Here is a 13,357-nt window from a genome sequence, read left to right as displayed (position 1 = left end):
TCCAGCAGCTGTTAAGACACTTTGCCAAGTCCAAGGTGATTGGGAAACAGCGGCAGTGACACGAGCAGTTCAGTTAGTGCAGTTAGTTCAGCAGGCTGCAGCCACTAGCCAAAATGAACAACCTCTGCTTATGTTCTCTCATGACGAGTTGGAGAGAAGTCAAGAGCTCGACCTTACCATTTCCAAGGTACTCCCTTTCGTACTCCGTAAAAGACGCCCTTCTAGACGAGAGAGAGAAAAGCTCGACTACAAAGCGTGGGCTCTTGTCAAGCAATGGGATCACCTAAAAGTGTGTGATGGGATTCTGTACAGGGTAACTAAGGACCCAATAAGCAGACAGAAGAGACATCAGTATGTTCTGCCTCAGCGCATGGTAGAAAAAGCCCTACATGGTCTGCATGATCTTGCCGGTCACCAAGGACAGGCTAGAACAGTTCACTTGGCAAGACAGCGCTTCTTCTGGCCCAAGATGGAGCGTGAGATCAGAGAATACGTGAAGTGTTGCAAGAGGTGTATTCTGGCAAAAACACCTGAGCCAGCTGCTCGAGCTCCACTGGAAAGCATTCAAACTTCCGCACCTATGGAGTTGGTTTGTCTTGATTTTTGGAGTGCAGAGGATAACAAACAGCATTCAGTGGATGTGTTGGTTCTGACGGACCATTTCACTAAACTTGCACATGCCTTTCCTTGCATCAACCAGACAGCTAAGCAAGTTGCTCGGAAGTTATGGGACCATGTGTTCTGCGTGTATGGTTTCCCTGAGCGGATCCACACGGATCAAGGTACAAATTTCGAAAGCGAGCTCATTGCTGAATTGTTAACACTTTCTGGGGTCTCCAAATCTCGCACGACCGCATATCATCCTATGGGCAATGGTATCACAGAGCGGTTCAACCGAACCCTAGGGAATATGCTTCGCTCCTTGCCTTTGAGATCTAAGGATAAGTGGCCGCAACAAATTCAGACTCTGACCTTCGCGTACAACTCCACAGTACATGAGACGACGGGTTACGCACCTTTCCAACTCATGTTTGGACGTGTCCCACGATTACCTGTGGATGTAATGTTCAAACAAGTATCGAAGGATCCAGTGATTGTTGATTACAGCAGCTATGTCACAACTTTAATGTCTCATCTTCACGAAGCAGCTGAAATTGCTCAAAAACATGCTGTGCAGGAACAGAGGAAACAGACAAAGATTTATAACCGCAAGATCAAGGGAGTACATTTGAACAATGGAGATAGAGTGCTCATTGCCAATAAAGGAGAAAGAGGGAAGAGAAAGTTGGCCGATAGATGGGAACCTACTGTTTACACCATTGTGGATAATGACCCTCAGACACACATATACAAAGTGAGAGATGACAAAGGACACATTAAAGTGGTACATCGAAATATGCTCTTAGACATCAGTTTCTTACCAGTGACTTGTCTTAAGGATGAAACATGTGGATCTTCAGTTGCCGATTGCACAAACGATTCTGACTGCGAGAGCCAATCAACAAACTCCACTGATTCCTTGGAGGACGAAGATCCTGAAAACAGAAAACATTCATTAGTATTCAATGACAATGTCTCAAAGAGTTTGAAATCATTTGATGTACAAATGGAACAGGAAGAAGATGAGAGCGATAGCACTTACTGTGTTGATTCTGCTCCAGAAGGTCAAAACCAGTTGCTCCCTGATAAAACACTGAGCGCAGGAACTTCTGATTGTGATAAAGTAATGGCAACAGTTGACTTTACCAGTTTAGGTATCACTGACCCTGACTTACCTGTCTGTGATGATGTGTCAGTGTCAGTTCCTGACCAAGCGCAAGGCATGGTTACAACACGAGCTGGTAGAGTAGTAAAAAAAGTAAACCGTTTGATTGAAACCATGGCCCAAAAACCATTTAAAATGGCTAAGTTGTCAGACAGGTTTCGGAAAAAGTCTCAGTCACTTTTGAGCCTATTCTAATCTTTATGATTGTGTAGGAAGATTACTTTCTATATATATTTTTTTTTTCTCTCTTCTTTCTTTATCTTTTTGAGAAATCTTTTTTCATTAAGTGTAATATACAAAATGTGAATGAGGATTTGTTGCAAAGGTTAAGTGTGGTATGATGTACTTGGCAACATACATTACTAAGAGGTTTTGAGGTCTGATCACCCTCAAATTTTCTGTATCTGTTAAGACAGATAGCTTTCATTGCTGTAACTGGAATTTTTGCATTGTGATTCTTTAGAAAACATCCTCTTTCTGTACATGCAGAATTTTGGTGAAATTAGGGGAGGTGAATGTAACAGATGTTATATCAATTTATTAATTTCACTCAAAATCTCTCCCAGTATTTTTATATTGATTTTTGTTATTTGAGTTGTTTTCTACGCTTATAAGTTCATTTTCTTTTGTGTTTGTAGTAATTGTTAAAAAAATGGTACACGGCTCCTTTAAAAATTGAGTTCCGGTCGCTTTCCTATCAGTTTGCAGTAAACGCAGCTGAAGGAAGGTGAGTTCTACTTAAGCTCTGTCTATAAAGTTTGAAATTAGCTATTAAATGACAGGAAACAATCTATTTTTGTGTTAAAAATGGTTTTGGAACATGATGTATTTGTTTTGAGTGTTTAACCAAGATCTGTGGCTGAAATTGTCTGTTTTGACCAGCAGGTTGATGCTAAAAAGGCCACAGATTGTCTTTTGATTTTGTTTTTATTTTTATTATCTCAGGTATGTTTTCCATCTACGTTTCTCTTCATATTATTGTCTTGAATTTATATAAAATGTTTTGTTGTGTGGAAAAATGTTAGTGTTAAATGTAAAGCTTGTTGATCAAATCATATGCAGTTCATCTGAAACTGTAATATAAACACGAGTTTGCAGTAAACGCAGCTGAAGGAAGCAGGTTGATGCTAAAAAGGCCACAGATTGTCTTTTGATTTTGTTTTTATTTTTATTATCTCAGAATAAAAACAAGTGGTCTGAGGGATCTATGTTGTCCGGTCTCATCTATAAACCACAACGCAGAGTGAAGGCGCAGGCCGGTCACATGAAATAAAAACTTTAAACACGGATACTTTATTCTGTATGAGCTATGTGTCACGTGGCTAGTGTTATTAGTCGTATTTTTCATGTGTTTGTATTCAAACTCCAGTTCTGACCGCATCGCGAGCAAAACACAAACAACACTCATGTGCTGCTGTGCTGAGGGAAACAGCCTACGGCTCGCGTGTTTGAACGCAGCTAGAGCAGGCAGAGGGAGAATGAGCCAGCACTTTTGTGACATTTGAATTCTCCGCTGTAATGCGATCTCACGCGAACATATTTTCCATTTGTGCTGGTAGATTACTGCAAAACAATCCATATGCACACAAACCTCTGCTCTGGTCGCGTCGCAGGAAAACACATTGTGTTGTAGCACTGAGGAAACGAACACCAACGATATGTCTCTGAATGACAACAGACCGAGGTGAGAGAAGTGATACTGCCTCATGCATAATACCGCAATTATAATCTTATGCATACTACAGCGCAGTGATTGGATTAAATGAGCTTTATGTCATGAATATATGTTGAGAATCGCTCGAAACGTCACGTCACATGTTCAAAAGTACACGATGAGATTTTGTGACGTTGCTCCGACTCAGCTTTTCAAACAGGAAGACAGAAATTGCTCTGAAAAATGCAAAAATAACTATTTTTCACTTATGAATAACATTAATGAGTACCTTTAGTGTTTTCAATGATGTGCAGCCTATACATATCTGTTTACATCTCAAAAAAAAAGTGTTTTGGGCTTTCATGACCCTTTAAATAAAAATTGTATCTGTTATATTGTTATGCCAGTAGGTGGCGACCAGTGGCTGTTAAAATGTATTTCATTAATTTCATTTCTTTTTTTCATGATGAATTCTCTAAATTAATAAATAAAAATATAGACTATCTAACAGTTTAGACATCTATAAATTAATTTTGAACATTAAATAAAACATTTTGTCAGAAACTCAAGTAAATTGGCCCTACATATTAATTTGTTTGATTGTGTAAATTGCTTTTTGAATCATGGAAAAACCGTGATCTCTATTCTAAAAAATATAGATTATCCAGAGTCATAAATCCCCCAGCCATTTTGATTACTCTTTGATATAGTCCTATTTGATGATCAGTAGTTCTCTAAATATAATAATTCAATAAGCATCTATTTAGGCTACAATAAGCACTTAACTTTAAAAAATATTAAATATTTTTATTACCTATCTAGAGAGCTGGCTGACTAAAGTAGGCTAAGTTTGAAACTGATATAATTTGTACATGCAGTTATTATATAAAAAGATACTTTATTTCTTTACAACTTATAGTTGTTATTTTAACAGTCAGTTATGTAAGTTTGAATGGTTAATAGCTTCTAGCAACATTAAGTCCAGGAGAGAAGACAATTCTAGAGAAAAAGCATGTCTGATTTACATGGAACAAAGATTGAGCGAGAGCAAATAACGCCACGAAACTGCCTCAAATGAACTATAACGACGAGAAGAAAGCTGTGTGCGCTGCAGTCATAGGTTCTTGATTCTCTGACGACTTTTTATTGGTTAAAATGAATGGAGAGTATCTGAGCCCGAGCACCCACCGGATTTCACTGCATTGAGATGCGCGTCTCGGAAACGGGAAGAATCGGCTGCCGCTTCACATTGCCACTCACCGCATAATCATGAACTCTCACGCACAAAGATAATAACAGCGTGAAATAAGCAAACCATTAAGGTCTAAAAACAGTTGTTGCATTTTACCGCGCAGCATGCAGCAGTGTAACAAATCAACGTGAAAATAACAAATCGATCAGAAATCTGGGGGGCCCTACATGTTAATGAGGGGGCCTAGGCTACGCTATTGGTACATTTAGATGTTGTGCAAACTGTAGACAATTGTACTTATTCTTCCGCACACGTGCCTAAACACATTCAAATTGCTTAAATCACTAAGAAATCAAGTCTGATGTGAACAAGAAACTGATTGTTCAGAGACCTGAACTTATTGTTCTTGAGAAATAAAAGCCTCATTCAACAATTGAGCCAAAGTGACTGAGAAAAACTGTCAACTTTCCAGCTGAAAACCTTCAAACTTTAAGCTTTTAAAACTACTTCAAAGTTTGTCTACAAATGTTTTTTTATCTAGTTCCTGATTGTGATGTGTTTTATCTCCATCAGATTCCCATCAGTTCACTCTGGATCTGAACACAGTGAATAAAAACCTCAGTCTGTCTGAGAGCAACAGAGTGATTACATTCACTTACACACCGCAGTCGTATCCTGATCATCCAGACAGATTTGCGTATGATCCTCAGGTGTTGTGTAGAGAGAGTGTGAGTGATCGACGCTGTTACTGGGAGATTGAGTGGAGTGGAAAAGATGTGTATATATCAGTGTCATATAAGAGCATCCAGCAGGAAGGGACGGGGTTATGAGTGTAGGTTTGGATGTAATGATCAGTCCTGGAGTTTGTTCTGCTCTCCTGACAGTTACACATTCATACACAATAACATAGACACTGAACCCCCTGTGAAGCCCATCATCAGCAGAACAGTGAATGAGGAGAATCACTATAGAAGTAGGAGTGTATGTGGATCACAGTGCAGGAACTCTGTCCTTCTACAGCGTCTCTGGAGACACAATGATCCTCATCCACACAGTCCAGACCACATTCACTCAAGCCGCTCTATCCTGGGTTTAGGGTTTATGATTCTGGATCATCAGTGAAACTGTGTTGATGAATCAGAACAGAGAGATTCTACCCATAATGCTTTGAGCTCATGATGAATCAGTGACAGTGAGATGTTATAGAGTCTCTTATTTTCTCTTCATTACATTAATTACTACAGTTGAACATCTGTCTGTGCAATAACATCAGAATAAATTACATTATAAATCCTCATATGGATCAGTGTGTGTGTGTGTGTGTGAGAGAGAGAGAGAGTGTGTGTGTGTGTGTGTGTGTGTTTGTGTGTGTGTGAGAGTGTGTGTGTGTGTGTGTGTGTGTGTGAGAGAGAGAGAGAGTGTGTGTGAGAGAGTGTGTGTGTGTGTGAGTGTGTGTGTACTTGTTTATATTACATTGACCAAATGTCCCCACAATGTAATATAAACCTGAGATCACCAGCCAGCGGTCCCCACAAGGTAAGTGGATTACAGTTTTTTACAATCACTTTGCTACTATTTTCAGATCCTTGATGTCATTTTTCAAAACTCTAGACACAAAACTCAAAACGGTTATCACTTGTAACACAGGCTGTCTAATGTTCAAAACATTGCATTGTGCATTCACATCTTTGAATAAATCTTGCACTTGCACAATCATTGGTTCAAAACACAAATTTACTGTGAAATGCCATTGAAACATAACTATAGATCACCCAACACACAAGCAACCGATAGTTTCACTGTGTCATTGTTCGTACAATCATTAAATATTGTAGAACAAAATAGGTGATACAGGTTTCATTATGGTACTACATGTACAGTAAATACATCTCTGTAAAAGTACTGCAGTAGTAGAGAGAATACTACAGACACAGAATCATTGAACAAAGTTTGTAATATATTGATGCAAAACACTACAGTACAATCACAACATAGGCTTTATTTGAATCAAAGCAAAAATAATTAGCTATGAAATAGAAAAGAAAAGACGGTACTGTAAAACATCAAATGCAGTGTTCCTCAACTTGCTTGTACTGTAAGAAACAAAACAGGAGTGCACTGCAAAACATGCTGTTCTTACTTCAGAGTTTTTGTCTTGTTTCTAGTCAAAATATCTTAATAGTTCTTAATCAAGAAGCATTTTCTTGACAAGTAAAAATTTTTTTTTTTTTTTTTTTTTTTTTCAGGAAAAATAAGTCAAAATTACAGTTTTTCTCAATTGTTTACACACAAATATTGGTACTTGAGACACAATGACCACAAGCATGTAACTCATGCACCAACCCCCTGAACCAATTCTGCTAAACTACAAGCACAATTCCTGCTTTACACTCACATTGCAGTTCTAAAACACACTTTTTTCAAAACACTACACACAATTCTCTGCATTTGGCACAATTTTCGGGCAGAAAAATCTCTTGTTTTCACAAGGAACACACTGCCATTCAAATATGCACACTGACTCATCACATGGGCAAACACCTGTCACACATTTTTACAATTAGCAAACAGAGCTTTAGCATAAAAGGGCAACAGGTGAGCTCTTCTGTTTTGGAGCAATGGATGCCAACAATGGAAACAGAGGCAGAGCAGCATAGTTTTTTTTTTCTGTAACTGTATACAGTAAATTCTTCTGTTGTTTTGTACGGTATGTGCAACTTTGCATTGGTTGGGATGTGCACTGTACATTGTTTTTGTTGGAAAAATAAAATATATTACCGTGTTTGTGTGTTCTGACTATATATACATACATATACATATATATATATACATATACATATACATATATATATATATATATATATATATATATATATATATATATATATGTATATGTATGTATATGTATGTATATGTATGTATATGTATATATATGTATATATATATATATATATATATATATATATATATATATATATATATATATACTACAAATTATTTTACAACACACTTATGTATGTACTGTCTGTAGTAAGTGTAACACTGAACCAAATAAAGACCAAAGTCATTATGATGAATGGAGAAGTGTTTTCCATTCATCATAGTGTTTTACATAGAGCACATCAGTGTTCAACTGGTTCTTCATAAATGTCTATTCATATGAAGGTTTGTGTGTGTCATTTGAAAACAAAATACCATTTTGAGAAGAAAGAACATTGTTTTGAATGTAAAGTTTCATTTTGCAGGAGAATTGAGGGGTTTTGCCCATTGTGTGTGTGTTTTTTGATTTGTGTGTAGAGTTCTGAGAGTATGAGGCATGCTTTCAGAAAATGTGTGTAAACAATCAAGAAAAACTGTAAGTAAGTTTTTGTCAAGAAAATGCTTCTTGATTTAAGAACGTTAAGATATTGACTAGAAACAAGACAAAAACTCTAAGTAAGAACAGCATGTTTTGCAGTGTGAGAAGGTGGTACAGTATTTGGGGCCATAGACACAGTGTCTGATGAAGCATTATGATAAAATATTAGGCTACATCCATGGATATTGTAGTCTAATTGGTTCATGCTCCACGCTAATTGGTGACAATGAATCTCGTTAACCTGAAACTTTCATGATTTACAGTAAACATGGAAGATTGTTTGTCTGTTTCCATACAACTATGCATTAAGAGTAATGCAACAGTTACTTATCATTTTGAGCAGTTGTATCAGTTGATAGTTAGATCATTGTACGGAAATGAATAGACACTCATTTGAAATGTAATGTGTGAATTGCCTTTTGAAATAGTAGTACTTTGATGTTAAGTTGTGTCATATTGAACAAGTGATTTTTGTTGAATGAACAAATTATCTAAGTTTTATGTGTATTGTATCCAAGCAATTGAGAAAAGGGTTAGAGTTTTGAAAAATGTGCATTTTGATCATTGGTTGTGAGTTTTGTGTCTAGAGTTGTGAAAAATGACATCAAGGTTCTGAAAATAGTAACAAAGTGATTGTAAAAAACTGTAATTAATATCTATGGTTACAATAGTTCTCATGAAAATGACTTACTGCTTGAAGTGATATTGCTGTGGCTTAATGCATACCCAAATGCCTTAGTTTTCATTGGTGGGGACTTTAATATTGTGCCTGATAATAATCTTGATAGACTACCACCTAAACAGTCTGCCTCTACAAATTCTAAATTAAAGGTATTTATGGACAAATTTGATATTATTGATATTTGGAGGGAGAAATTTCCAAGCATTAAATCCTATACTTGGAGTAACAAAAGTTGTTCTAAACAATCCCGCATTGTTTCACAATCTGTCAGAGATTTTAATGTTTCTGTTAGTATCCTACCTTCCCCCATAACCGATCACAAAGCAACTCTTTTCAATCCCCTCTATCCTTAGCTCTCTCTTCTTCAAGTCCTCAAACTTAACTCTTCTTTGCATAAGCATGACCAATTGAGAAAAAATATTTTATTTTTGATTGAGTATTACTGGATCAGAGCACAAAAGGAAAATAAATACAGCCTTAATTGGGAGCTTCTTAAACACAAAATTGGCAAATGTGCTAGAAACTTCGGCAGCCATCAAATTAAACTTAAAAAATGTGTCATTTCCGAAATAATGACTCTCTGTGGTAAAATGCAGGATGGTCTGTCAGAAGCTGAGTTGGTAGAACTTACTGATCTACAAACTCAATTAGACTCAATATATACATTTAAGGCAGAAGCCTCTTTTATTTGCTCTAGAAGAAGATGGCTAGAGCAAGGAGAGCAAAGTACAGCATATTTCTTCAGAATGGAAAAGAATAATTATAGAAGTTTAACGATTAATTCTTTAAATATCAACGGTACTGTTATTTCCCGTCCTACGGAAATTGGCACATTTTGTGCAAGCTTCTATTCTAATCTTTACCAATCCAAATACTGCAAGGACTCAGCTCTGTCCTTTTTCCAGTCTTTGAAGGATGTTAGGACATTATCTAATGAAGATAAGATCGCCTGCGATAAAGATATATCCATTGATGAAGTAATGGAGTCTATTGAAGCTCTTAAGAACAATAAGTCCCCGGGCACAGATGGGCTGACAGCCGAACTTTACAAACACTTTTCCCTTGAGTTAGCACCTTTCTTGGTTAAGATGTATTTGGAGAGTATTGCTTCTGAAACACTTCCACCTACTTTATCACAGGGATTACTTACTTTAATACCTAAACCTAAGAAAGACATTCTGTTGATTGATAACTGGCGTCCAATCTGTTTGTTAAATTGTGATTATAAGATATTATTAGCTTTGTTACTGGCTAAAAGACTGAAACGTGTTCTGGGTACAGTAATAGAAGAAACTCAGTCAGGTTTTATTCCTAACAGGCATATTGCTAATAATAAACGCCTAGTTTTAGATTTGTTAGACTATGATGATCTAATCAGCGATGAAAGTTTTATTCTTTTTTTAGATTTTTATAAAGCCTTCGATTCCCTTGAACATGATTTTATTTTACAATCCCTGTATAAATTTGGTTTTGGTGATTTCTTTTGCAAAATTGTCCGAACAAAAATGGCAACTGCTCAATTAATCTTAAATCTGGCACTTCTCCCAGATTTAATGTGTTTAGAGGGGTTCGCCAGGGTTGTCCGGTATCGCCTTACTTGTTCTTACTAGCTGCTCAGCTCCTTACTTCTTCTCTGTTGAGTAGTCATCTAAAAGGTATTAATAACAGATTCTTATAACCCAATTAGCCGACGATACTACACTCTTTTTAAAAAATGACTTACAGATCTAATTAAACTATTCTCTAAAGCTTCCGGTTTATTTTTGAATTTAAATAAATGTGAACTCCTTCCCTTAAAGTCTTGTTCTGCTTCTTTCCTGCATAGTATTCCGGTTAAGACCGAAGTGTGTTATTTGGGTGTGATTGTTTGTAAAGATGTTAAAATGAGAGGAAAGTTAAACTTTGATCCATTAATTACTAAAGCAAAGAAAAAATGTAACTCCTGGCTCCAAAGGGACTTATCTTTACGGGGAAGGGCTCTCCTCGCTAAAGCCGAAGGTGCTTCTCGATTGATCTACCCTGCTCTTTCCTTGTATGTAGATAAGTCAATTTGTGTGAAGGTTGATAGAATGCTCTTTGACTTTTTATGGAAACACAAGAGACATTACTTAAACAAATCTGTTGTCATAAATAGCTTTGATAAGGGAGGTCTTAACTTTCTTGACTTCGCTTCTTTAAATAATACATTTAAGATCAATTGGTTGAGGTGATTTCTGATTCTGATTCCATATGGAACACTATTCCTAACTATATCTTTTCTAAAGTCGGTGGTCTTCCTTTTCTCTTAGTATGTAACTACAATTTTTCTAAATTGCCCATCAAATTTCCATAAACAGATGCTTTTGGCTTGGCATTTAATTTACAAACATAATTTTAGTCCCCACAGGTATTTTATTTGGAATAACCATGATATCAGATATAAAAATAAAACTCTTTTTTTTTCCAGATTGGTTTACTAATAATATTCTTTTGGTTTCTCAACTTCTAAATTCAAATGGTCTTTTGTGTTCTTATTCTGAATTTTTAGCTAAATATTGTATTTGCCATAGTGATGGATGCTATCCCCAGTGGAGCTATTGCTCTTTTAAAAACTCAGGAGACTCTTCACCTTTTTCTACCTCTTGGGCTCATCCTTGTGAGACAGATATAGGGAAGGTTTGTTTTTTGTCCAGTCCTTCTCTCAGGAATAAAAAGATTAGACAACTCTTTCAGAATCATATCATCACTGTCCCTTCTGTAATATCTTATTGAAGTAATTGTTTTAATAATATTCCTTGGAAGAAAGTGTGGTCTTTACCCAACAAATATTTAATCACTAATAAGGTTAAAGAGGTATCGTTTAAGTTGTTACACCGTTTCTACCCTGTCAATCTTTATATCCAAAAAATGTTTCCTGAGAAGGATTCTCTATGCTCTTTTTGTACTGCGGTCAAGCCAGCCGCGGTTTGAAAATACACGGTCAAGCCAGCCGCCAAAAAAGTGTGCGCGCCTATTACTATAAATACGGTAATTTCAGGAACAGCAGAGAGAGAACGCGCTTTCAGAGCGCTTGAGTTGTCCATGTCTATCTATCTACATACATCTCTTTCTTTCTTTCTTTCTTTCTTTCTTTCTTTCTTTCTAATATATCGACCTTTTTCTTTCGATTATCCATCTCTTTCCTTTTTCTTTCTAATGTTTCTTTCTCTTACTATATCTTTCTTTTTTCTAATATATCTCTTTCTTTTTTCTTTCTGATATTTCTTTCTTTTTCTTTCTGTATCTCTTACTATATCTTTCTTTTTCTAATGTATCTCTTTCTTTTTTTTCTTTCTAATGTCTTTCTAATAGCCTATTTCTTTTTAACTCTCTGTTATTATTTGCCTATAATTGTTAGAGATTATATAAGATGTGTATATATATATATATATATATATATATATATATATATATATATATGTATGTATGTATATGTCTATTTGTGTTACTGTCTTACTACATAAGGATTACTGTCTGATTAGGCCTATAAAGACCTCATTTCAAATAAGTAGAAAATACCAATGGACTATTTCTATAGGGGACATCCCATACAGTATGCATATCTCATAAATGTCGCTTTTACTGCAGCATTTGGGAGATATGCCACATTATTCGACTTCAAAGGTCTATAAAGGCCTCATTTCAAATAAGTAGAAAAAAGAATGGTCTATGTCTAAGGGGATGTCCCATAGACTATGCATACCTCAAATGAGTACATTTTACTGCAGCATTTTGGAGATATGCCACATTATTTGACTTTGGAGGCCTATAAAGACCTCATTTCAAATAAGTAGAAAAAACGAATGGTCTGTTTCTATAGGGGACGTTCCATAGAGTATGCATACCTCATATGAGTACATTTTACTGCAACATTTTGGAGATATGCCAAATTATTCGACTTCAAAGGCCTATAAACACCTAATTTCAAATAAGTAGAAGTAAAGAAAGGTAAGTTTCTATAGGGGACGTCCCATAGAGTATGCATACCTCATATGAGTACATTTTACTGCAACATTTTGGAGATATGCCAAATTATTCGACTTCAAAGGCCTATAAACACCTAATTTCAAATAAGTAGAAGTAAAGAAAGGTAAGTTTCTATAGGGGATGTCCCATAGAGTATGCATACCTCATATGAGTACATTTTACTGCAGAATTTTGGAGATATCCCACATTATTTCAATTCAGAGGCCTATAAACACCTCATTTCAAATAAGTAGAAAAAAACAACAGTCTGTTTCTATAGGGGACGTTCCATACAGTATGCATACTTCATATCAATCCTTTTTACTGCAGCATTATGGCGATATGCCACATTATTCAACTTCAAAGGCCTATAAACACCTCATTTCAAATAAGTAGAAAAAACTAGTGGTCTGTGTCTATAGGGGACATCCTATAGAGTATGCATACCTCATATGAGTCCATTTTACTGCAGCATTTTGGAGATATACCACATTATTTGACTTCAGAGGCCTATAAACACCTCATTTCAAATAAGTAGAAGTAAAGAAAGGTAAGTTTCTATAGGGGACATCCTATAGAGTATGCGTACCTCATATGAGTCCATTTTACTGCAGCATTTTGGAGATATGCCACATTATTTGAAAACAAAACTAGAAGTTTTTCGCCTTTTGTGGAAAGAAAAAATGATTGAGTACAGAACGGCTATAAGAAATGCTAGATCT

General features: G+C 36.0%; 1 protein-coding gene and 1 long non-coding RNA gene across 2 annotated transcripts in view; both read left to right on the top strand.

Moving 5' to 3' along the window:
- LOC125244430 overlaps window positions 1–13,357 on the top strand; it is a 68,428-nt gene that overhangs the window by 31,352 nt on the left and 23,719 nt on the right. Inside the window, exon 4 of the mRNA XM_048154516.1 lies at window positions 5,185–5,339. Within this exon, the coding sequence (XP_048010473.1) occupies window positions 5,185–5,339 (155 nt within the window). The remainder of the gene's footprint in view (window positions 1–5,184; window positions 5,340–13,357) is intronic.
- On the top strand, window positions 1,975–2,969 carry LOC125246222. The gene is made up of 2 exons (XR_007179785.1): window positions 1,975–2,492; window positions 2,648–2,969. It is a non-coding gene; the product is annotated as an uncharacterized LOC125246222 (long non-coding RNA).

This window comes from Megalobrama amblycephala, linkage group LG14 (assembly GCF_018812025.1).
Source record: "Megalobrama amblycephala isolate DHTTF-2021 linkage group LG14, ASM1881202v1, whole genome shotgun sequence".
NCBI lineage: Eukaryota > Metazoa > Chordata > Actinopteri > Cypriniformes > Xenocyprididae > Megalobrama > Megalobrama amblycephala.
The sequence above is the reverse complement of the archived record's forward strand: the minus strand, read 5'-3'. Positions and strand labels throughout refer to the sequence as shown.